This window comes from Dipodomys merriami, unplaced genomic scaffold (genome assembly GCF_024711535.1).
Source record: "Dipodomys merriami isolate MVZ:Mamm:240054 unplaced genomic scaffold, mDipMer1.0.p SCAF_12, whole genome shotgun sequence".
In the NCBI taxonomy this organism is placed as follows: Eukaryota; Metazoa; Chordata; class Mammalia; order Rodentia; family Heteromyidae; genus Dipodomys; species Dipodomys merriami.
In genome coordinates this window covers 12,280,281-12,306,598 of record NW_027202493.1, presented here as the reverse complement: position 1 = coordinate 12,306,598, position 26,318 = coordinate 12,280,281, and the positions used below count along the sequence as shown (strand labels likewise).

General features: G+C 41.2%; 1 protein-coding gene across 1 annotated transcript in view; it reads right to left on the bottom strand.

Moving 5' to 3' along the window:
• Window positions 1-26,318, bottom strand: part of Gsr (glutathione-disulfide reductase) — a 46,793-nt gene that overhangs the window by 10,505 nt on the left and 9,970 nt on the right. Inside the window, exons 2-8 of the mRNA XM_070016243.1 lie at window positions 22,858-22,884; window positions 20,313-20,401; window positions 18,118-18,187; window positions 13,892-14,039; window positions 9,179-9,233; window positions 4,934-5,033; window positions 3,013-3,099 (exon numbers count right to left, since the gene is read on the bottom strand). Coding sequence (XP_069872344.1) covers window positions 3,013-3,099; window positions 4,934-5,033; window positions 9,179-9,233; window positions 13,892-14,039; window positions 18,118-18,187; window positions 20,313-20,401; window positions 22,858-22,884 — 576 coding nt within the window. The remainder of the gene's footprint in view (window positions 1-3,012; window positions 3,100-4,933; window positions 5,034-9,178; window positions 9,234-13,891; window positions 14,040-18,117; window positions 18,188-20,312; window positions 20,402-22,857; window positions 22,885-26,318) is intronic.

Sequence of the window (26,318 nt, the reverse complement as noted above, 5' to 3'; positions counted from 1 at the left end):
ATTTTTTGTTGTTGTTGTTGTTTTTTGGGTCTGGTCGTGGGGGCCTGAACTCTGGGCCTGGGCGCTGTCCCTCAGCTCTTCAGCTCAAGGCTAGCGCTCTACCACTTGAGCCAAAGTGCTACTTCCGGCTTTTTTCTTTTTGCTTATGTGGTGCTGAGGAATCGAACCCAGGGCCTCAGGCATGCAAGGTAAGCGCTCTACCACTGAGCCACCTTCCCAGCCCCGAAAACTGTGGCAATATTTTAAGTCATACATCTAAGCGCAGTAGCTTAAAAGCAATTTTAACTAGCAAACTCTTCCAAACTGCACATCATTCCTCCCCCAACATGCACTATCAGAATGGAGGAAAGGAACAAGAGACTGTGAAGGACAACCAGTATATAAAGTCATCCCTTAGTAGCTACAGGGGACTAGTTTCAGGATCCTCCACAGATATGAAAATCCTTAAATGCCAAGGTCATTTACATAAAAGACCAGTATTTGCACAGATTTGCATCGAGTTCATCCTCTTGAACACTGTAAGTCCTCTTCAGATTCTTTAGATTCTTTATAATGCCAATCTAAATGCTAGTATGTAAAAAAGTTACTAGAATCTATTAATTAGGGAATAAGGACAAAAAGCATGTACATGTTCAATTCAGATCCCATTTTTTCCGTGTGTGTGTGTGTGTGTGTGTGTGTGTGTGTGCGTGCGTGTGTGTGTGCGTGCGTGTGTTCTGTTGTGGGGCTTGAACTCTAGTCCTGGCATTGTTCCTGAGCTCTTCAGTTCAAGGTTGAGTGCTCTACCACTTGACCAGTGCCACTTCGCTTTTCTGGTGGTTAATTGGAGATAAGAGTCTCATGGACTTTCCTGCCCAGGCTGGCTTTGAGCCGTGATCCTCAGATCTCAGCCTCCTGAGTATCTAGGATTACAGGCATGAGCCACTGGCACCCGGCTTTCCCCAAATATTTTTAATCCAGAAAGACAGATGGGCTCTGTTGTGGGGAGGGGGAAAGTAGCACACAAAACAAGAAGGGGTTGGGTGAACAAAAAGGAGGTTGAATGTTGTCAAAATAGTTTGCTTGCAATTATGAAAATAAAACAATCCAATCTGTTAAAATTGTTTTAGGAGGGAGGAAAGGGAGAGAATCAATGGCGGTGAGACTGATTGAATGCATTGTATATACTGTAGAAAAGTAACAATAAAATCCCTCCCTTCCTGAGCCAGAGAGATGCCAGTTGCTCCTGCCTGTAATCCTAGCTACTCAGGAGGCCAAGATTTGAGGATCAAGGTTCAAAGCTATCTTAGCAGGAAGGTCCTTGAGACTTATCTCCAATGAAGCACAAAAGAAAGCTGAAAATAGCGCTGTGGCTCAAGTGGTAGACCACTAGGCCTTGAACTAAAGGGTTCAGGGACAGTGCCCAAGCTCTGAGTTCAAGCTCCAGAACTGACACAAGATGAATGAATGAATAAAAATCCTTCGAATGAATAAAAATCCTTCTTGCATAACTAATAAATCTATAGATTTTATTTTTGTCAGTCATGGTGTTTGAACTCAAGTCCTGAGCTGTTTTTGCTCAAAGCTAGTGATCTATCAAGTGAACCAGAGAGCCACTTCCAGTTTTCTGGTGGTTAATTGGAGATAAGAGTCTCATGGACTTTCCTGTTGGGGCTGGGTTTGAATCTTGATCCTCGTATCTCAGTCTCCTGAATAGCTAGGGTTACAGGCTTGAGCCACTGGCGCCCAGTGTAATCTATGTATTTTTTAATCCACAGTTGGATGTGTAGATCCAGAGGGCCAATGGTGCAGTCTAATGAAAGCCCTAGACCAGCATTTTTGCATCCACAAAGCATTGTTCTTATTCATCATTTTATTTGACATGGTCTATTGCTGAAAGGGAAGCATTTCCCAGTAGGGAAAAAGCATTTTTTACAAGGTTAAAAAAAGTCTGCTGAACTTCAAATGATTTTCTGAAAACAAAGTATTTGATACAAAATTCAAACTGTTATATGCATTAAAAATTGATTTCCAGGGGCTGGGAATATGGCTTAGTGGTAAAGTGTTTTCCTAGCATGGATGAAACCTTGGGTTTGATTCCTCAGTACCACATAAACAGAAAAAGCTAGAAGTGGTGCTGTGGCTCAAATGGAAGAGTGCTTGAGCAAAAAAAGCTCAGGGACAGTGCCCAGGCCTGAGTTCAAGCCCCATGACTGGCAAAAAAAAAAAAAGATTCTATATTAGTCCCTGAAAAAATGAATATAAACTTGAAAAATGGTGCAAAATGGCATCGGAGCACAAACATCCACGTTTTAGTTGTAAATTCAACTGCCAGGTTTCTAATCTTTTTTTTTGTTATTGTTGGTCATGGGCTTGTACACTGTCCCTGAGCTCTTTTGTTCAAGGCCAGTGCTCTTCCACTTAGACCCACAGTGCCACCTCTGGTTTTCTGGGTGTTAACTGGAGATAGAGTCTGCCCAAGCTGGCTTTGAACATGAGTCTCAGAGCTCAGCTTCCTGAGTAGCTAGGATTATAGGTGTGAGCCACCAGCACCCACCTTCTACTTTTATACCTTCACTCTATTAACACATTAATGTAAAACAGCGCTAAAGAAAGAAAAAAATTGGCAGTAGTCTAGAAGTAGAATGAGGTAAATGCAGAGTTTATGTTTATAAAACAACGGGAGCTGGATACTGGTGACCAAACTGGGCAGGAAAATCTGTGAGACTTTAAATAAATTACCCAAGAAGCTAGGATTGGAGCTGCAGGGCTCAAGTGGCAGAGTGCTATCCTTGAGTGAAAGAAGTTCAGGGACAGCATCCAGGTCCTGAGTTCATGCCCCAAGACTGAGAGCTGCATTGTAGCTCAGAGGTATTTTTCTGATATGTGTGAGGTCCTGGTTCCACCTCCCTCAATGGAAACAAAAATAACAATAACAACAATGAACAACTAGTTGAGTAGAGCCAAAAGCAAGACTTGTGATCCCTGAGCAACAGATGAGGAAGGGCTCTGCATGGCCCTTAGTACACATACCTGTGAGTACTTCAGGACCTCCACACCAGCATTCTGCAGCTCCTCCGTGCAGTTGGAACTGATCATTGAATCAAAATTTCTAAGGACCTGCAGACAAGGCAGGCAGAATAGGAACGGAGACAAAGAAATAAAAGTTGATTGAAGACATGCTACAAACTTCTCAAAGATTAAAAAATAAAGACAGAAATGCTACATGATGTGTAATATTTTCAAATTCAGTGTCAAAAATGTAAATGCAAATATAGACAGTATTTCTTATACTTTTCAATATATGTAAAAATTTTCACACTAAAAACTTAGAGAGAAAAATCTTTACAATATGTCCAAAGTCAAGCAATTAATTTATATATTTGAATCAGATATTTTACACTCATTATATACTCTTAATATCTTGCATACAGTATTTACATATTTTGTATTGTTTTCAGAATGTATTTTTTAATTGTTATTATAAAGGCAGTGTACAGAGAGGTTACAGTTATGTAAGTCAGGCAAAGAGTACGTTTCTTTTTGGACAATGTCACCCCTTCCATTGCTCTCTCCCAGTGTGCCCAACCTCAGTTTGTATAGTTCATTCTCAACCTAGTGTCTAGTGAGTAGCACTACTGCATTTGTTCACCCTATGTTCCTCTATTTCTGTGCCTCCCTTCAGCCTCCCTATTAATTTGTTTTTGTTTCCCTGAGTGTTGTCATCTGAAAACAAAGAGTTCTTTCAGCATTTTTTGGCTAAGAGGTAAAAATACGTTGCAGGAAGAATGTACATTTCTAACTTTTTTTTCTCCTAATTTTAATTTGTTTTCTTTTAGATTTCTTTTTTTTTTTTTTTGGCCAGTCCTGGGGTTTGAACTCAAGAGCCTGGGCACTGTCCTTGAGCCTCTCTGTGCTCAAGGCTAGTCTGTACCACTTGAGCCACAGTTTCACTTCTGGTTTTCTGGTGGTTAACTGGAGATGAGTCTCACGGATTTTCCTGCCTAGGCTGGCTTCAAACCTTGATCCTCAGATCACAGCCTCCTGAGTAGCTAGGATTATAGGTGTGAGCCATCCACGCCAGGCTATTACCAATTTTTTTAGGTTCAAACAAACCAATGTTTTTATCTTAATAAAACATCAGTGTTTGTATGTATAATATAGTATATGTTTGTTTATGTGTATACATATATATGTGTGTGTGTGTATAGATATGGCATACTAGAAACTTGAGAGAGATTTCAGTACTGAATCATCCTTCTTCTTAGGTCTTGCTTGTATTGCAAACAGAGTTACAATAAATATTCTATTTTCCTATGCCACCACTATGTGTCTGTATTACATTTGACTTTTATCAACTCCTGTTTTATATAGAGTTAAAAAAAAATGAAGAATCAACTTTCAGGACTCTCTATCTTCCTATTCCTCTCCTTCCAGGTCTAGGGAACAAAACTCCTCTGCCTCTGTTTAGTATCTGGGGCCAGCCTTTCCTGTGAAATGATCCAAGGGAAGTGGCTCATACCTGTAATCCTAGCTATTCAGGGGGCTGAGATCTGAAGATCACGGTTCAAAGCCAGCCCCAGCAGGAAAGTCCCTGAGACTCTATCTCCAATAAACCACCAGAAAACTGGAAGTGGTGCTGTGGCTCAAGCATTAGAGACCTCGCCTTGAGCTGAAGGTCTCAGGGACAGTGCTCAGTCCCAGAGTTCAAGCCTCATGACTGAAAAAAAAAAAAAAAAAAGGAAGAAAAGGAAGGAAAGAAAGAAAGAAAGAAGGAAGGAAGGAAGGAAGGAGAGAGAAAGAAAAGAAAGAAAAGAAAGAGAAAGAAAGAAAAAGAAAGAAAGAAAGAAAGAAAGAAAGAAAGAAAGAAAGAAAGAAAGAAAGAAAGAAAGAAAGAGAGAAAGAGAAAAAAGGAAGAAAGTTAAGGACAGGGAAGGAAGAGGCCTGGACTTACCCTATCGTGCCGTATCATGAGTGATGTCTTGGAGCCGAGGGCAGACAGGATACCAGCTATCTCCACAGCAATGTAGCCGGCACCCACGATGACACTGCGACTGAAGAGCAGACGGTTAACATTTTTAAATAAATTGACTTTGAAATAATTTTAGGTTTGTGAACAAGTTGCAAAGATAATATGAGATTTCCTTTCTGCTCTTTGCTCAGTTTCCCCTTATAGCCATAGTACATTTGTCAAAACTAGAAACTGGCATTAGTACCTTATTACTGACTGATTTTTTCAGTCATCTCCTTTATTCTACCTCTCAAGATACAATCTCCTAGGCTAGGAATATGGCTTAGTGGTAGAGTGCTTGCCTAGCATGCATGAAGCCCTGGGTTCAATTCCTCAGTACCATATAAACAGAAAAAGCCAGAAGTAGCACTGTGACTCAAGTGGTAGAGTGCTAGCCTTGAACAAAAGCAGCTCAGGGACAGTGCCCAGGCCCTCAGTTCAAGCCCCAAGACTGGTTTAAAAAAAAATACAATTTCCTTTTTCTGTCCAAATTGCAGTTTTATTTATTTTTGGTGTCAGTTCTGAGACTTGGATTCAGGGCCTGAGCACTGTCCTTGAGTTTTTGTGTTCAAAGCTAGTGCTCTACCACTAGAGCCATGGCTTTACTTCTAGCTTTTTTCCTGGTTAATCACAGCCTTCCTGCTGGGCTGGCTTTAAATTGCAAATCTTCACATTGCAGCCTCCTGAGTAGCTAGGATTATAGGCATGAGCCCTCAGCACCAACATTGCAGTTTTAAATAGGAAATATTCCTTTGTAGGTAGTGTGTGTGTATATATATTCGTGTATATACATGTATACACACATAGCTTTAGGTGCAAGGATTATTGCACAAAGAATCATTTCTAGTTTCAACGGTTTTTGTATCTTCTCAGGAAAAATAAAGGGAAGGAACTTCTGAAGCAAAATATAACCTGGCTTGTACCTCAAGCTGTAATCCTGGATAGTTGGGAGGTAATCAACAGGGGATCACAGTTTGAAGCTAGTCTAGGCCAAAAAAAAAAAGGACACTATCAGAGGCATACACCTATGGTCCCAGCAACCTAGTGGAAGCATAAATAGGAAGTTTTAGTCTAGGCTGGACCCAAACATAAAATTGAGACCTTATGGAAAAAATAACCAGTGTAGGAAAAGGCTGATACAGTGGCTCAAGTGATATAACACTCTGAACAAAGTCCAGAGTTCAAACCTCAGTACCATCAAAATTTTATATGTACATGTATTTGTGTGTGTGTGTGTGTGTGTGGTGTTAGGTATATGATATTCCTGCCTAAGCACTCCTCCCAAGGACTAGAATTACAGATGTGAACCACCCTACCTAGTTATTTCATTGTTGACTGGTTGAGATCTTCAGGAGATAAGAGACCTGCTATGTGGCTTGGGCTAGCCTCATATTTCTAGGCCCAGTTGTTTCCTCTGCCTCAACCTCCAGGCACATACCACCACACCCAGCTCAAATACTCATAAAGAACAATGCCAGCTCAATTCCTTTTCATTTCAATTCATGTTCCCAAGTCTTTTGTTTATAACTTACACAAAATCATTCCTTAAGCTTGTATTCATGTCAGTAAGTTTATTAAATGATTTTAAAATAGCTAATGGACATACTATAACTGGGTAGTGGGTGAATCTCAATTGACTTATGTCACCTAAGTGTTATGAATCATGACCGCATTTCTGGATGCATGCTCACACGTGTTGCACCACTCAACCCTGAAACTAAACAGTTCAGGACAGAAGGTAGGGGAAGGAAAGCTGTTCTCTTAATGCATTTCCATGCTCTCACAGACAACCTAAGAAGGCCATATACTCTCCTCAGAACTTTTCAAAGTCAGAAGACTGCGTAGTTTGAAGGCCTTTATGGGACTTTTTTTTCTTCCAGTTGTAGGACTTGAACTCATGGCCTGGCACTATTCCTAAATTCTTTTGCTCAAGCCTAGCACTCTACCACTTTGAACTATAGCGCCACTTCTGGTTATCTGGGGGTTAACTGGAGATAAGAGTCTCAACAATTTTCCTGCCCAGGCTGGCTGTGAACCTGTGATCCTCAGATCTCAGCCTCCTGAGGAGCTAGGATTATGAGCGTGAGTCATCAGTGCCCCACTTCATGGGCATTTTCACTGAAGATTTATGAAGCTGGAAAACAGCTTTCTTGTCTTGTTACCTGTATAGGGTTCTGGGTGAATTAAGGTCAAGGTACAGGCATGACTCATTACTCACTGAAAAATCCCAGAGAGCTTTTCTTGTAAAAGCTTTGCTTAGAAGTTCACACAGGCTTGGCAACAGGCACAGAACAGGTAGCAGATTAAGCAATACTAATTCCAGAGGACAACATACATAGAGAGAGACCAGATTCTGAGGCTCTAGGTAGCTCTTACTGTTCCTCTCTTACCATGAATGAAAGGAGGATCTATCTAACCCCAAAGCCTGCAGTGTGCAGCACCTTCAAATGACGGAGATGATCTTATTACCATTCCCCCCTCTATAAATCTAGATTCATGCCAAAAATTTTATTAAGACAAATACACACTAAGAACAATGTCAGTCAGGTCCATGGTGTATACTCAGGAGGCTGAGATCTGAGGATAAAGTTTCAAAGCCAGCCTGCACAGATACTGAATTATTTCCAATTTAGCAGCAAAAAGCTGGACACTGAGACCTGGTTTAAGTGGTAGAGCATCAGCTGTGAGTAAAAAAACCAAGTGTAGAGCACATGGCCCTGAGTTAAAGTCCCAGTGACAGAGACTTATGAAGGCTCTTCTCTACTAACCGCTTTGGAAAACCCAGAATTACAGCAATAACTTTAGACACATCGCTTGATGACAATCAAGCTGATATGAGTTCTAAATACTTTGCAACATCCTCTGACCAAAAAAAAAGAGGGGCTGAGAAGGTGGCTCAGTGGTGGAGTGCTTACCTTGCATGCATGAGGCCCTGGGTTCAATTCCTCAGCACCATGTAAGCAGAAAAACCCAGAAGTGGCACTGTGGCTCAAGTGGTAGAGTGCCAGCCTTAAGTTGAAGAGCTGAGGTACAGCATCCAGGCCCAGAGTTTAGGCCCCACGACCACCAACAACAACAAAAAAAGAGCTACCTCTTTTTTTGTAGGACTGGGAAGGTGGCTCAGTGGTAGAGCGCTTGCCTTGCATGCATGAGGCCCTGGGTTCGATTCCTCAGCACCACATAAGCAAAAAGAAAAAAGCTGGAGGTGGAGCTGTGGCTCAAGTAGTAGAGCACTAGACTTGAGCTGAAGAGCTGAGGGACGGCACCCAGGCCCAGAGTTCAGGCCCCACGACCCGACCCAAAAAAAAAAAGAGGTAGGACAGTTAAAAGTTCCAACAAAGCCTGGCGCTGGTGGCTCACGCCTGTAATCCTAGCTACTCAGGAGGCTGAGATCTGAGGATCGCAGTTCAAAGCCAGCCCGGGCAGGAGAGACAGTGAGACTCCTATCTCAAATAAACCACCAGAAAACCGGAAGTGGCGCTGTAGCTCAAGTGGTAGAGCGCTCGCCTTGAGCTGAAGGACAGCGCCCAGGCCGAGTTCAAGCCCCACGACCGACAAAAAAAAAAAAGTTCCAACAAATGTTAGAAGGAAGAAATGTTACTGGGTGTAGTGCCTATATTCCCAGCAACTCAGGCTAAGATGGGAGGATCACTTGAGTACATGGGTTCATTACCAGCCTGAGCAACTTAGTCTCAAAATGCAAAAACGGTGGAGCTGTGGTTCAAGTGGTAGAGAGCCAACTTTAAGTGAAAAAGCTCACAATGTCCAGGCCCCAAATTCAAGCCCCAGAATGGGCACACACATATACGTATACATGAAAACAGCTGGTGATGGTGGTTTACACAGTAATCCTAGCTGCTCAAGAGGCTGTGCTCTAAGGATCCAGGTTTGAAGTTAATTAGGGCAGGAATGTCAGAAAGACTCTAACATCCAATTAACCACCAAAAAGCCAAACGGGAACAAAGTTGTAGCTCAAGTAGTATAGTACTAGCCTCAAGTGATGAAGCTAAGGAACAGCCTCAGTACTGGCACCCATGCATGCACACACGCACGCATGTGCATGCTCACACACACAATTAGGAAAAAGGAAGAAAAAGAATGAAAAGGAGGAAAAAAGAATAGATGGGCAAGGTAGAAAGAAAGGAATAAAGATTCCTAGAATGCATCTTTGAGGCCAAGTCTACTTACGCAGGCAGTTCTTCTAGCTGAAAAAATCCATCACTGGTTATTCCCAGGCTGGCACCTATGTAGATAAACACAATACAGATCAGATAAGACTGCTTATCTTGTTAAATGAGTACAATATTTTATGCAAGAACCAAACACTTTCACAATCAATGCTAAAGTCTCCACTTTAGAAGCTGCCAACCAAGACTTCCTTGAGCGAATGTTGTAAAATTTTCTCTCAAAACAGTAGCAGTGAAGGCTAAATGTCTAATTTCTCTAAAGGAACAAGATCTTTTTACCTCTCATGAATAGACTCTTGCATGGCTGTTATGTCCTGAACCCTAAATGTAGGAAGGAAGCTATTAGCTGAGCCTTGGCCCTCTTTTGACTTTTTTTTTTCTTCAAAAATTTCATCCAAACTGTGGTGGACATCCAAATGAACAGTTCCAGTTTTGTTTTGTTTTGTTTTCCCTCAAATTCCAGTTCTATATATTTAATTGTTCTGTGGAGCAATTCTACTTTGATTCAAACTCAGCACAGGTGAATATCTTTCATATTAAATGTTTAGGGGTATAGTACTTGAAACTTCTTCTTGGATTTGGAATATTTGCAAATACATGATAAGGTATCACATTTTGAACTTTCAGGTGAGAGTTGCTCAACCTATATACTTAAAATTAAACCTTATCTTCCAAATCACAATCTCTCTCCATTTCAATAAAAGGAATCATCTTCTCCCAGTAATCTGGACAAGGCCTGGGTTGACAATCTGATTCCTTTTCCACCCATTATTAAAACACATCACTTACTAAGTATGGAGTATTTTTATCATATCTAAGCACTATGATTATAAGCTCAGCTTCATCTCAGAGGTGACGAGACTATTTTTTATAAATGTGTCTTGGAGCCAATGATACAGTACCAGATCCCTCATCTTCTGTCTTTTGTAGGCCTTGGTGCTATAGAATACATTCTCAGAAACCATTAGAACTGGACTGTGACATTTCCATCCATCACATTCCTGGTGCAAACAGTAATTCAGAGGCATATTCCTATCCCCTGAAATACTTGCAGCAGTTTTCTAACTAGTTTCTATCCATTATGTTTCTCTGTTTCTAGTCACTGGCAGGCTCCTTTCTAAAATTAACACTTTAGATTTTTGGCACTGAAGCAATAATTACTTGTCATAGTCACCATACATTTAGAGATTTCTCTCTGGATTCATGAATCTCAAGAATTTGGCACCAGCACCTTACTGCATTGTTGGTGGGAGTGTAAACTTGTTCAGCCACTTTGGAAAGCAGTATGGAGGTTCCGCAAAAGACTCCACATAGAGCTCCCCTATGACCCAGCAATCCCACTTTTGGGCATTTACCCAAATGTTCACAAACAAGACCACACTAAAGCTACCAGCACAACTATGTTTATTGCAGCATTATTTACCATAGCTAAGATATGGAACCAACCCAGATGCCCCTCAGTAGATGAATGGATCAAGAAAATGTGGTATATCTACACAATGGAATTCTATGCCTCCATCAGAAAGAATGACATTGCCCCATTTGCTAGGAAATGGAAAGGCGTGGAAAAAATTATATGAAGTGAAGTAAGCCAGGGTCAAAGAAACATAGGTCCCATGGTTTCCCTTATTTGCAATATCTAGTATATGTCTGAGTCAAGCAGAAAAGGTCAGATAAGGTGATGTTAGGGAAATGAATCCTAAGATATGTATTCAAATTTTTTTTTCTTTCATGCGATTGTTTCTAACACATTTATAAGATTATTTCTTTGTTGCTTTGTATGTCCCTTTGTATAACCCCTGCTTTCACTGTATTTGATGTCGGTATAATTTGTGGAGGGGAAGGGGAAAAACAAATCGTTTAAATAGGGATACAGGTGGACCTGTTGCAACAATGAGAAGTACAAGTTGTCATGTCCAAAACGAACTTTACAACTTTGGTGCGGGGAAGGGGGGGGAGATGGAGTGGGGGGGATGGAGGGGGATGGGTTGGGAAGGGGAAACAAAGGAGGAGGCTACAATGCTTGATAAAAAATGTACTCATTATCTTGCTCATGTAATTGTAACCCCTCTGTACAGTATTTTCACAATAGAAAAAAAAAAGAATTTGGCACCAGCTCAATTCCAATTATTAGTTAAAGCAATTGCTTCAAGAATTTCGGGATTATAGAGAAAATGAGTGAGGGTAAATAACATGGAAGTCTTCATATGAGTACACTAAAATAGAACAATGTTCTCTGCTGAAACTGTTTTAAGAAGGGGGAAGTGAGGGGATGAGTTTGATTGGAATATATTGTATTGAACACTCCCTCCCTGTACAACTATCATATGCTGATAAATATCTTAAATGAAAAAAATTAAAAAGCCCCCCAAAAAATTCAGTGCTAGAAAAGTTGGATGGGGCAAGGCTTGGTGGTATACGCCTGTAGTCCTAGTGTCTAGGAGGCTGAGGCAGCAGGATCACAGGTTTGATGTCTGACACATGCTAGATAAGTGTTCTCCCACTGAGCTTCATGCCCAAATGATTACTGGGTTTCTATGTATCCTATTATCATATACACCTGTGACCTTTTATCAGTTCAGAAAGATACAAACTAGAGTATACTATATACTATTCTACCTTTTCCCTTTTGTTTACAGTAAATCTCAGAGACTGGTATTACTAAGACTGCTTATATTTAATATTCTCAACTAAATTTTAAATTATTTGAGAACTGTATGCCCTCATCTTTTTCAGTGGCTGACCTTCATCTTTGGAGATTATGATCCTTTTAAGACCTGATGACAATTTATAGTTTTTCTCTCTAGAGAGAAGTGCATCAATGCACACTCATCCATATACATTCAGGTGGTCATGAGCTCACCAAGAATATGAAAGACATCTAAATGATGTCATAAAGACCTTGTAATTTCTCTGGGAAAAGCATCACAAGCAATCTTTCTTTCTTCTGGACAATATTTCTTTCTTTTCTTTTCTTTCCTTCCCCCCCCCCTCTCTCTCTTTTCTTCTTGGTGCTGGTGCTGAGGTTTGAACTCAGGGCCTGAGTGTGGGTGCTAATACTGAGCTTTGTGCTCAAGACTAGTGCTCTACCTCCTTGAGTTATGTCTCCACTTCTGGCTTTTAGGTAGTTAAATGGAGATAATAGTATCTTGGACTTTCCTGCCCAGGCTGGCTTCAAACCAAGATCTTCAAATCTCAGCTTCTTCAGTAGCTAGGATTACAGGTATGAGTCTGGTGGGACAATATTTCTTATGAGAGAATATGGCAGACTGTTGGAATGTTAATGGTTCATCGCTAAGCCTTAGCTCCTAAGGGTATAAAATGTAAGGAAGGGCCAAGGATATAGCTGTTCTCAAATAGAAATGGGTCAGGGATGTAGTGGTTCTCAAACAGAAATAGAAAAAAATCAAAATAAAAAAGAATGAGGGGCTGGTAAGGTGGCTCAGTGGTAGAGTCTTGCCTTGCATACATGAGGCCCTGGGTTCGATTCCCCAGCACCACATAAGCAGAAAAACCTGGAAGTGGTGCTGTGGCTCGAGTGGTAGAGCACTAGCCTTGGGCTGAAGAGCTGAGGGACAATGCCCAGGCCCAGAGTTCAAGCTCCACAACAGACAAAAAAAAAAAAAAAAGAGAGATTAAATATGACCATCCCTGAGAATCTTTACTAATTTTATAATTTCCTATATAAGACCAAAATACAGACATTAAAAAAAGGCTTAGCCAAGCACTCAGGCTTGAGTGACTCAAGCCTGAAATCACAGTTAGGGTATCATAGTTAGGCCAGTTCAAACAAAAACAAAGTTCTCACAGGGTGTTCTTGCCAGGCAATGGTGGTTCAGATCTGAGGATTATGGTTTTGATACCAACCCAGGCAGGAATGCCTGTGAGACTCTTATCTCACATTAATCACCACAAAGACAGAAGTAGAGCTATGGTTCAAGTGGTAGAGTGATAGCCTTGAACACAAAAGCTCAGGGACAGTGCTTAGGCCCTATGTTTAAGAGAGAGACCAGAGACATACACAGAAAAAAAGTTCTCAGACTCCTTCTCAATAAATGTCTGGATGTAATGGCATGTGCTTGTCATCTTAGCAAGATAAGAAAGCACAAATTGGAGGATCAAAGTCCTTGGCATAAAGCAAGACCCTATCTCAAAAATAACCAATACAAGCTAGGTGCCAGTGGCTTATACCTGTAATCCTAGCTAATCTAGAAGCTAAAATCTAGAGAAGATTTAAATTCCATTCCCAAGATAATCAGAAAAGACCACAGTGGAGGTATAGCTCAAGTGGTAGATGCTGAGCAAACATGAAGTCATAAGTTCAAAGCCCAGTATATCAAAATAAAAACAAAAACATGAACTAGGGGATAACATATGTCAGAGTATGTGCCTATAACATACAAAGTCCTAGGTTAAATCCTAAATACCACAAAAATAAAAAAGGTTTATTCAGGTAGCTAGGTAAGCTATACCTATGTAAGATTTCTCTCTCTTGAACACTTAATGTATCATGCCTTATACATAAATCTTTCTTTATCCCAACATTAATTACCACTTAGAGCCAGTTAAATTTATGTTCCACAGAAGCCTTCTCTCATGACCTTTCTCAATGGAAAATTGGACTAGGCACATCCCATGGTATAACTTGTAAGGCTGAATGCACAGCAAACCCCTCCTGACCAGTGTTTATGAAAAATGGCATTAGAAGACTCACCAGGGATCTGGCTCTCATCAGGATGCGAGGGCTTGCCACCTGTGGCGATCAGGATGTGAGGAGCGGTGTATTTTTTCCCATTGACCTCAACCATGGGCTGGGGACCATCTGTGAATGCTGCATGGCCATGGATGATTTCTATGTGGGACTGGAGAAGGAATGCCAACAGGATCAGCATGCTGTTCAGGTACAACAGAAATACTCAACACATTTCAGCTCTTAACACTTCTCCACTCAAGATTTTGAATCTGGGCTTGCAGATGCCAAGGCAATTCTGCTGCTCACATTTCTATAGAACTGTTATCTTGTAACTGGTGTTGAGGTGAGGGGGAGCTAAAGAGAGACTTCTCAAAAAAACAGGACAAAATGGCAAAGAAATTCATGAGGAAATGCTGGTTATCCTTGGCCATAAAGGAAATGCAAATCAAAACAACCCTGAGATATTAAACTGGCCAACATTTTGAATTCTAGTAACAACAAATACTGGCTAGGATGGGGAGAAAAGGAACCCTACTGCACTGCTGGTGGGAATGTAAACTAGTATAACCACTCTGGAAAGCAGTCTGTAGGTTCCTCAAAAAAACTAAACTCAGACTTTCCCTATGAACCAGCCATACCACTTCATCTACCCTGGGTATCACAAGCCAGGATATAATAAGGACACCTGCACATCCATATTCATTGCCTCACTATTCACCATAGCCAAGATATGGAAATAACCCAAATGCCCCACAAAAGATGAGTGTGTCCAAAATATGTTGTATCTATATATTATGGAATTTCACACAGCCATTAGAAAGAATAATGTCATTTGCAGGGAAATAGATGGAACTAGAACAAATTATGTTAAGTGAAGTAAGCTAAGATCAAAGAGACAAATGGGGGATGTTCTCCCTAATATAAGGAAGTTAGATCTAAAATGCACTGCAACATGACAAATTACACAGGATTCTAGATACTCACATACAGTGAGACCAAAAGAGGACAGTCTTAGGAGAGAATCACAAATGTGCAATACGCAAGTGGCTCTTTGTATGTATGTAAAATAATATACATACCGAAACAAACTTCAAAGATATGGAAACAAAGGACTTTTTTCTTAATTTGTGTTTTGTTTTTCTGATGACTGTATTCTTTTTTTTGATCTGTAGTGGGGCTTGAACTCTGGGCATGGGCACTGTCTAAGCTCTTCAGCTCAAGGTGAGCGCTCTACCACTTGAGCCACAGCGCCACTTCTGATGACTGTATTCTTTACCTCATACACGGTGTACTCACGTGCACATCTGTGGGAGGGTGAGGTAGGGCACAGCATCTGAGGAAAAAGGTTCAAGTGCAGCAATGGAATGCACTGGAAATTGATGAAAGTGAACTATGCAAATTATGGGTAGAGATGGGAGGGAGGGAATGGGAGAGAATGAGGGAACAGATGACACTATGCATAAGGAAATACACTTACTACCTGATGTACGTTAATATAACCCCACTGTATACCACCTCTAAAACAACAATAAATTTTAAAATTTAATTAATAAAAAAAGAGGTTAGGTAACAAAGGCTCACACCTGTAATCCTAGCTACTTGGGAGGCTGAGCTCTAGAGGATCTAAGCCAGGCTAGGAAGAAAAATCTGAGAGACTTGAACTTCAAAGTAACTATCAAAAGCAGCACTGGAGGTATGGTTTGGGTAGTAGAATGTCAATCAAGAAAGCGATCTGGGAAAACACAGGCTCTGAGTTCAAATCTTAGTAAGCAATAATAAAAGCATATGAAGTGAGCCATCTTTAGAAGTAACTCCCCTCAAAATCTGGCTTATAAACATGCTGCTAGTAAGATGTAATAAAGTATCTATTATCATCTACACATAAAGACAAATGAGAAGGAGGTGGGACATATGCAATCCAAGGACAGATGGATGATTTACCATTTTTCCACGCACATTTTTCCAGCACAGTTGGAGGTGAGAAAGGTGGGGCATCAAAGCCTCAGGAGAACAAAAGTCAACATGTTTTCTGGAGGCAAACACTAGCTAGTTTTTTTTTTTTTTTTTTTTTTTTGCCAGTGCCAGGGCCTGGGCACTGTCCCTCAGATTCTTTTGCTCAAGGCTAGCACTATACCACTTGAGCCACAGAGCCATTTCCAAATTTTTCTGTTTATATAGGAATCGAACCCAGGGCTTCTTGTGTGCTAGGCAAGCACTCTACCACAAAGCCACATTCCCAGCCTTAGCTAGTTTTCTGGATCAGACCTCATTCACTTAATTCCTGAATCATAATTCGGTCTCCTGAGTAGATGTAGCCACCAAGGATGAAGCTGTTCTGAGAAATAACAATGGCAGGTTTTTCAGCCAGACAATGCTCCTCATTTGGATTAGTCCACTGACATCCTGGCATATAAATCAATCTCCCATGTGTTCTATTTGTTTGTTTGTTTGTTTTGTCAGTTGTGGGCCCTGAACTCTGGGCCTGGGCATTGTCCCCCAGCTCTTCAGCTGTAGACCAGAGCTCTACCACTTGAGCCTCAGCCCACTTCCGGCCTTTTCTGCTTATGTGGTACTGAGGAATTGAACCCAGGGCCTCATGCATGCAAGGCAAACACTCTACCACTGAGCCACCTTCCCAGCCCCATGTATTCTATTTGTGAATTAAGACTTGGGTCTACGATCCTCAGTACATAACATCAATTCTCCACAATTAAGAGACTAGGTTACCAGATCAGAGGCTTTTGATGTTGCAAGCAATAAAGGAAATACAAATCAAAACAACAGAGATTCCATCTCACTCCAAGAAGATTGGCTAGCATCAAGAATATGAACAACTATAGCCAGGCACTGGTGGCTCATGCCTGTAACCCTAGCTACTGAAGAGGATGAGATCTGAGGATTGTGTTTCAAAGCCAGCTCGGGGAAGGTAGGTCCATGAGACTCTTATCTCCAATAAACCACCCGAAAACCAGAAGTGGCACTGTGGCTCAAGTGGTAGAGTACTAGCATTGAGCTAAAGAGCTGAGGAACAGCGCCCAGGCCCAGAGTTCAAGCCCCAGGACTGACAAAAAAAAAAAAAAAAAAAGTGAACAATTATGCTACGTGCTGATGGCTTACGCCTGAAATTCTAGCTACTCAGAAGGCTGAGATCTGAGGATCATGGTTCAAAGCCAGCATAGGCAGGAAAGTCTGTTAGACTCTTATCTCCAATTAACTACCAGAAAACAGGAGTGGCGCTATGGCTCAGAGTGGTACAGAGCTAACCTTGGGCAAAAGAGTTCAAGGACAGTGCCCAGGTACTGAGTTCAACATCCACTACTGAAACAAAGAAAAAAAAAAGAATATCAACAATAACAGATGATGAGTGGTGATGTGGGAAAAAGGAACCACATTGCACTACTGACAGGAATGCAAACTAATACAGCCACTTTGGAAGATGGTTTGGAAATTCCTCAAAAAACTAAACATAGGGGGCTGGGAAGGTGGCTCAGTAGTAGAGCGCTTGCCTTGCATGCATGAGGCCCTGGGTTCGATTCCCCAGCACCACATAAGCAAAAAGAAAAAAAGCTGGAAGTGGCGTTGTGGTTCAAGTGGTAGAGTGCTAGCCTTGAGCTGAGGAGCTGAGGGACAGCACCCAGGCCCAGAGTTCAGGCCCCACGATCGGACCAAAAAAAAACTAAACATAGAACTACACTACACCATGAGCCAGCCATACCACTTTGGGACATCTACCCAGAACATTACAAGCCAGGAAGTTATAGAAACAGCCCAGATGCTCCACATTAGATGAGTGGATCAGAAAAATGTGGTACCTATATACAATGGAATTTTACTCATCTGTAGAAATAATTATGTCATGTGCTGGGAAATGGATGGACCTAGAACAAATCATGTTAAGTGAAGTAAATCAGGCTTGGAGGGACAAATGGTGCATGTTTTCTCTCGCGTGGAAACTAGATTGAAATACAACTATGTATGATAACATATACAGGGTTCAGTGCATTTATACACAAACAAAATGATCAAAGGAATATACTTAAGGGAAGACTCTGAAGCTGTGACTTTTCTGAACAATTAATGAATGTGGGTGCAACAGCACCCACACCTTGAGTTTAAGTCCAGGCCTTGAATAAAAAAAAAAAAATCGTGGAAACAAATCAAAGACCACATTTTCATCTGGTCAGGCATGGTTGTATATTCCAGTAGTGCAAACCTCCTTTTCCAAGTTCAAAACCTAGCATACACACCTTGGTTAGATTATTTTGATAGATGGTGTTCAGCCGGCTCACATAGGCATCTCGCTTTTCTTTTATAACACTGTAATGAAATCTGAGTCAGTAGTCAGAAAAAGGATTTTCCTATTTTAGTTAATAAGCAGGACACCTTTCCTGAACTTTCCTGTCGACATGAAAGAAGTCAGCAAAATGTCTCTGAAAACAGTTCTGTGTCTGGGGCTGGGAAGGTAGCTCAGCGGTAGAGTGCATGCCTTGCAAGCATGAGGCCCTGGGTTCGATTCCTCAGCACCACATAAACAGGAAAAGCCAGAAGTGGCGCTGTGGCTCCAGTGGTAGAGCGCTAGCCTTGAGCTGAAGAGCTGAGGGACAGCACCCAGACCCAGAGTTCAGGCCCCATGACCGGCAAACAAAACAAAACAAAACAAAAAACAGTTCTGTGTCCAACTGCTTTCCCATGTATTTAGACTCTATTCCTCTACATGGAGAAGGCTCAGTTGGTATCCATAAGTAAGCCTTTTTCTACATAGGAAAACAATGGGAGCTGCTTTGGCATGATACCTAGTATATGGTGGCCACTCAGTAAATTTATTTGTTGAAAAAAGGTATAGATTTGCTTAATTTTTTTTAAGTTTGATGGCCTCAGAAGTTTATGACAAAGTTCTTAGATTAGAATATATATACAGAAGCTGGGTGCCGGTGGCTTATGCCTGTAATCCTAGCTACTCAGGAAGCTGAGATCTGAGGATCACGGTTCAAAGCCAGCCCGGGCAGGAAAGTCCATGAGACTCTTATCTCCAATAAACCACTAGAAAACCAGAAGTGGCACTGTGGCTCAAGCGGTAAAGCACTTGCCTTGAGCTGAAGAGCACAGGGACAGTGCCCAAGCCCAGAGTTGAAGCCCCACAAGCGACCAAAAAAAAAAAAAAAAAAAGAATATGTATACAGTAGAAGTTTTCTTTGTCATAAAGATGTACTAGTTCCTGTATCCAATTACTTAGGCATGTACCTTTGATTTGTTTCTACTTTGTTATTTTTTTTAAATGCTTTTAAGGGTCTGGGAAGTTGACTGAGTGGTAGAGTGCTTGCCTCCCATGCATGAAGCCCTGGGTTCTATTCCTCAGTACCACATAAGCAGAAAAAGCTGGAAGTGGCACTATGGCTCCAGTGGTAGAGCACTAGCCTTGAGCTGAAGAGCTGAGGGGCAGTGCCCAGTCCCAGAGTTCAGGCCCCATGACTGACAAAACAAAAACAAAACAAACAAAAGAATGCTTTTAAGCCTGGTGCTGGTGGCTCATACTTATAATCCTAGCTACTCAGGAGGCTGAGATCTGAGGATGGCTATTCAAAGCATGACTCTGATCTCCAATTAACTACCAAAAATTTGGAGTAGAGCTGTGGCTCAAAGTGGCAGAAGCTAGAATTGAGTAAAAAATAGCTCCATGACAGCATCTAGGCCCTGAATTCAAGCCCTACAACTGACCTGTACATCTCACAGCACTAAAAGCATGAAAGACTAAGGTCTGCTACAACATAGACAAACCCTTGACAATTTTACGCTAAGTGAATTCAAGCAGGAATGGAAAATATTATATCATTCTATTTCTGTTAAGTATCTAGAATAGGTTAAGTCACAAAGACAGAAATAAAATGGAGTTATCAGGGCTTAGGGGAGAGTTATTGCTTAATGCATACAGAGTTCCTGTTTGAGACTGGGGAAAAGTTCTGGCTGCCCAACACTGTGAATGCACTCAGTGCCACCAAACTGTACTCTTAAAAATGTCTGAAACCGGGGCTGAGAAGGTGACTCAGTGGTAGAGCGCTTGCCTTGTGTGCATGCGGCCCTGGGTTCAATTCCTCAATACCACATAAGCAGAAAAAAAAAGCCAGAAGTGGTGCTATGGCTCAAGTGGTAGAGCACTAGCCTTGAGCTGAAGAGCTGAGGGACAGTGTCCAGGCCCAGAGTTCAGACCCACAACTGGATCCAAAAAAAAAAAAATGTCTGAAACTATAAATTTTGTGGTGTGTGTGACTTTAACAGGAGTGAGAGAGAATAAATCCAGGGCTTTGTACATCATACACAGGAATTCTACCACTGAGCTATATCCCCAGTCCTATGTTGTACATTTTTACCACAGTAATACCCTCTGAAAAGTTTATGGCTAGGTTATGAAAATACCTATCATTATAAATTGAACCTCAACACTTACCGCCAATTGAATTTTCCTTCACAGCTCTGAAATCCATAATCAACGTGATCATGCATAAATTCAGAGTGGACAGCTGTGTTCCACATTACCTGTAAAAGAAGTATAAATGGTCATGCTGAACATAAATCATGAGTATATTCAAACTCTGTAACTGCAGATAAAAATACCCTGAAATTTAAAAAAAAAAAAAATCTATGGGAGGAGGGAAAGTGGGAGAAAACAAGGGAGGGGTTAACAATGTTCAACAAGAAATGTACTTAGTATCTTACATATTTAAATCTAATCCCCCTGTAAATCACCTTGACAATAAAATTTTTTTTTAAATCTAAACACATTGAAGCCAAATTTAGAAATATGACCAGATTAATTTTACTGGGAGGCTTCTGAAATAATGGGCAAAATTACATCTACTGTTAAACTACCTTGATTATAATAGAGCAGAATATTATAGGCCACAGTCATTCCCTTGAAATTATTATTATTGTTTACATTCCTATTTTCAATTTTATATTCTTTTCTTCAATACTAGGAATTGAACTTAGGGCCTTACACTCGCTAGACAAGTACTTAAAATTTAGATTTCTGTTAGCCTTGCTCTTTTTGGTTCAATTTCAGGAAACTGAGGAATCTGCAACTCTACAGGAAAGTAATATAAAAGAAAAACTCTATCCAGGTGCCAGTGGCTCATGCTTGTAATCCTAGCTACCCTGGAGGCTAAGATCGGAGGATCACAGTTCAAAGCTAGCACAAGCAGGAAAGTCCATGGGATTCTTTTCTCCAATTAACCACCAGAAAACAGTGGCTCAAAGTGGTAAAGTGCTAGCCTTGAGTGCAAAATCTCAGGGACACTCCCAGGCCCTGAGTTCAAGCCCCACAACTGACCAAAAAAAAAAAAAAGTTTAAAGTAATACACTCCTATTATAAAGTCAGAGCCAGGCACCGGTGGCTCATGCCTGTAATCCTAGCTACTCAGGAAGCTGAGATCTGAGGATCACAGTTCAAAGCCAGCCCGGGCAGGAAAGTTCGTGAGACTCTTATCTCCGATAAACCACTAGAAAACTGGAAGTAGCGCTGTGGCTCAAGTGGTAGAGCACTCGTCTTGGGCTGAAGAGCTGAGGGACAGCACCCAAGCCCAGAGTTCAAGCCCCACGACCAACCAAAAAATTAAAAAAATAAAGTCAGTAATAATGAACCTCTTATAAGGCTATAGGTAATGAGATATATGCAATGTAAAGGTTGGACATACCTCATGTGGAATGCAGCCTACACTCTGAAAAGGTCTTTTTCTGCCAACTGATCTTTAAGATAACAAGATTCAAATTGGCATCCTGAACTCCAGATAACAAACTACCAATTTTCTCTGCCAGACAAACTTTAGACTCCATTGGTAACCAGTATAAAATGCTTTATATGTCTTTTTATACCTAAGATCACTGAATTGTTAACTCTAATTTTTTTTTTGGTTGTTGTTCCTTTTCTTTTTTTCAGTCAAAGACATATCCCTCAGGCTGGCCTCACTTAAAATTTCCTGCCTCAGCCAGTGGCTCATGCAGGAAATTGAAGATCTAAGATCATAGTTCCAAGCTACCTTGGGTAAGAATCGTTTTTTTTTTTTTTTGTCAGTCATAAGGCTTGAACTCTGGGCCTGGCCACTGTCCCTTAGCTCTTCAGCTCAAGGCTAGCGCTCTACCACTTGAGTCACAGCACCATTTCAGGTTTTCTGATGGTTTATTGGAGATAAGAGTCTCATGGACTTTCCTGCCTAGGCTGACTTTAACTGCAATCCTCAGATCTCAGCCTCCTGAGTAGCCAGGATTACAGGTGGGAGCCACCAGCATCTGGCTCCAGCGTTATTTTTTTAAATGACATAATACTAATCAATACTAAATTACCACAACTGGTTTAAAGGACATACACTACCTTATAAATAATCTATATATGTCACCCATCCATAATTTCATGACTCCAAGCAAATCAGATACCAAATCTAGAACTAAGAGCTGGGAGTATAGTTCAAAAGTAAGCTTCTTGCTTTAGAATGTGAGAGGAAATAGGAAACTCAGTAACTAAAGATCGTAAGCTTGGGGGGAAAAAAAGCCCATGTCAAGGCCTTCACATCAAAAGACATTAAGAAATACCAACAACAGCTGGGTGCCGGTGGCTCATGCCTGTAATCCTGGCTACTCAGGAGGCTAAGATCTGAGGATTAAGGTTCAAAGCCAGCCTGGGCAGGAAAGTCCTTGAGACTCTTATCTCTAATAAACCACTAGAAAACCAGAAGTGGTGCTGTGGCTCAAGGGTAGAACACTTGTCTTGAGCTGAAGAGCTGAGGGACAGCGCCCAGGCCCAGAGTTCAAGCCCCACGACTGACAAAAAAAAAGAAAAAGAAAAAGAAATATCAACAAAACCCATCTTATTATTTAAGCGACTTTTAGTTAGGTTCTCAGTTATTTTTTCAAATGACGTATTTGGAAACAGCCTTATTCTGATCATGATTTATCAAATATAAAAAAGGAGCATGGAAAGAAGAAATAAAAATATCTACCTTTTTGGGTACACATCCAACATTCACCTAGAAAAAAAGGAAAAAATAGTTTAAGAATAGTAAACTCTACCTGACTTATGTAACTGTAACCCCTCTGTATATCACCTTTATAATAAGTTTTTAAAAAATATTAAACTCAAACCGTCAAACACATTTGCATAAATAAATCCCAAACATCAATAAGTTTAAAATCACAATGAACTGGATTCTATAGTTATAGTCTGATTCTTTTATCACAGAATTGGAAAAGAACATTTATTTTCCTTATGTGGTGACGTAGAAAAGTTTTACTTACCACCATTTGCTCAAGAAAAGTTGTGAGAGGGCTGAGAAGGTAGCTCAGTGGTAGAGCACTTGCCTTGCATGCATGGGGCCCTGGGTTCGATTCCTCAGCACCACATAAGCAAAAAGAAAAAAGCCGGAAGTGGCGCTGTGGCTCAAGTGGTACAGCACTAGCCTTGAGCTGAAGAGCTGAGGGACAGCGCCCAGGCCCAGAGTTCAGGCCCCACGACCGGACCCCCCCCCCAAAAAAAAAGTTGTGAGAGAGAGAGGGGGAAAAGCAATTCAATCATTTGAACATCTGTCTTAAGGATTTCTGGGGACCTCTTTGAAATATGTGGGTAAAATTGTGTGGGATGGGCTGGGAAGGTGGCTCAGTGGTAGAGTGCTTGCCTTGCATGCCTGAGGCCCTGGGTTCGATTCCTCAGCACCACATAAGCAAAAAGAAAAAAGCCAGAAGTGGCGCTGTGGCTCAAGTGGTAGAGCGCTAGCCTTGAACTGAAGAGCTGAGGGACAGTGCCCAGGCCCAGAGTTCAGGCCCCACGACCGGACCCAAAAAAAAAAAAAAAAAAAAATTGTGTGGACTGGTCCTTAACAGTGAAAATCTGTTATTCCTCCAGTCCCAAGCATCAATACTCATCCTTCTATGAAGCTTCATATGGACCAAAAATTTGCTTCTTGGCCTTCTAGCAACCAATACACAATAGAAAACAGTTATAAAATTTTATAAGTCTACCAGATATTTAGGAAAATGTTTATATGGCAAGAGTGCACAGAATTCCTCCCAAGGATGTCTTTATAAACTACAGGATACAATCTTAACTTTTTTTGGGGGGTGGGGCCTGAACTCTGGGCCTGGGCGCTGTCCCTCAGCTCTTCAGCTCAAGGCTAGTGCTCTACCACTTGAGCCATAGCACCAATTCCAGCTTTTTCTGCTTATGTTGTGCTGAGGAATCGAACCCAGGGCCTCATGCACGCAAGGAAGCACTCTACCACCTTCCCAGCCCCTACAATCTGCATATTTTTGTGCACTTCTTTTATTTTTATTTCCATCATTTCCTTCTTTTGTGTCTTTTTTCCCCTTCAAAAACTACATTAAGCAGGAAGTCCTGATTACAAGGCTTCCAATTTGAGTAATATATCTGGACTTCACTAAACAGGTTAAGTTGCTCCTTTAGGGCTACCCTACCCTAAGGGAGCAACTGTTTGCATAAGGAAAATTAGATTGATCTCACTTTTTTTTTTCTTTTGCTGGTCCTAGGTTTGAACTCTGGGCTTAGATGTTGTCCCTGATCTTTTGTGCTCAAGGCTAGCACTCTACCACTTGAACCACAGTTCCACTTCTGGCCTTTTCTGGTTAACTGTAGATAAGAGCCTCACAGGCTGGGCACTGGTGGCTCACGCCTATAATCCTTGCTAGCTACTCACGAGGCTGAGATCTGAGGATTGCAGTTCAAAGCCAGCCTGGGAAGGAAAGTACATGAGACTCTTATCTCTAATAAACCATCAGAAAAACTGAAATGGTGCTGTGGCTCAAGTGGTAGAGTGCTAGCCTTGAGCTGAAGAGCTGAGGGACAGTGCCTGGTCCCAGAGTTCAAGCCCCAAGATCAACAACAACAACAAAAAGAGCCTCACAGACTTTCCTGCATGGGCTGGCTTCCAACCTTGATCCTTAGATCCCAGACTCCTGAGTAGCTAGGATTACAGGCATGAGTCATCAGCACCAGGCTAAATTTATTTTTAGCCAGTCTCGATGCTAGAACTCAGGGCCTGGGTACTGTCCCTGAGTTTCTTTGGCTCAAGGCTAACACTCTACCACCTGAGCCACAGCACTACTTCCTCACTTTTTTTGAAGGGGAATTTATAGATCCCCTAGCTGTCTAGATGTATAATTTGATGTGTAAGTTAGATTTTCCTTTATCTTACGCCTACCAACTAGGAAGCACTGGTGATGGGTCCACTACAATGAAAGGCTCTGCTCAGACATAGGCAAACAAGGTTATCAACTGTACCTAACTTACATATCCAGCCTGTTCATTCACTATCTATTGTCACAACAGTGTGACAGTATTTATATATTAATGGAAACTCATCAGAATTATAAAAGTATAAATTATGTGTCATGGGACTAGGATGCTGAGTTAGTAAAGAAATTTGAGAAAACCCAAATACACATTATACTCTTAAAAGCCAATGAGGCTGGTTGCTGGTGGCTCATGCCTTAGCATGAGTAGTCTTAGCTACTTTGGAGGCTGAGATCTTAGGATAGTGGTTTGAAGCCAGCATGGACATTAAGTCTGCGAGACTCATGTTGCCAATTAATCATACACATATACACATACACACACAAGCTACATGGAGCAGTAACCAAAGTGGTAGAGCATTAGCTGTGAGCAAAAAAGCACAAGGATAGCTCCCAGACCAGTTCAAGCCCCAATACTGGCACACAAAATAAATAAATAAAATTAAAAAGAATCTTCTAGTGATATTGTACCCATCTTTGTTTGGGTAAATATACTCTGCAATGTCTATACAATAACAAAATTACTTAATGACAAATTAACCAGTTCTGGAGACATGGCTCAAGTAAGTGGTAGAGTGCCTGCCAAGAGCCAAAAAGCCAAAAAGGAGTGACAGGCCTAGAGCTGAAGCCCCAGTATTAAAACGTATCTACTCATCCTCTTGTCACCCTTTCTAAGTTCCCAGGAGCCTCTGAAAGCACCTCAAAAAGTCACAAAGCACTATAATGTTCTGAACCACTCTCCCCTATCACCAACTCATTCCTCACATGTATCTGAAATTATTTTTATTGATTGATTGATTGATTGTCGTGGGCCTGAACTTGAGCTCAAGGCGAGTGCTCTACCACTTGAGCCACAGTACCACTTCTGGCCTTTTCAGCTTATGTGGTGCTAAGGAATCAAACCCAGGGGCTTATGCATGCAAGGCAAGCACTCTACCACTGAGCCACCTTCCCAGCGCCTGAAATTACTTTTAACTTATTTAAGACAATTTTTTTTTTAAAGCTTGGAATCAGTTTCAATGTAGTCTGACTTAACTAGAATCAGTAGATGACAAACTCTGGTTTCGTTTTTGGAAGTTTCTGCCTTTTGGGCTCCTAATTCTTTTTTCTTGTCTCTGTTTTATTAACTTGGGAGTCATTCCTTTGTTCTGAAGAATGG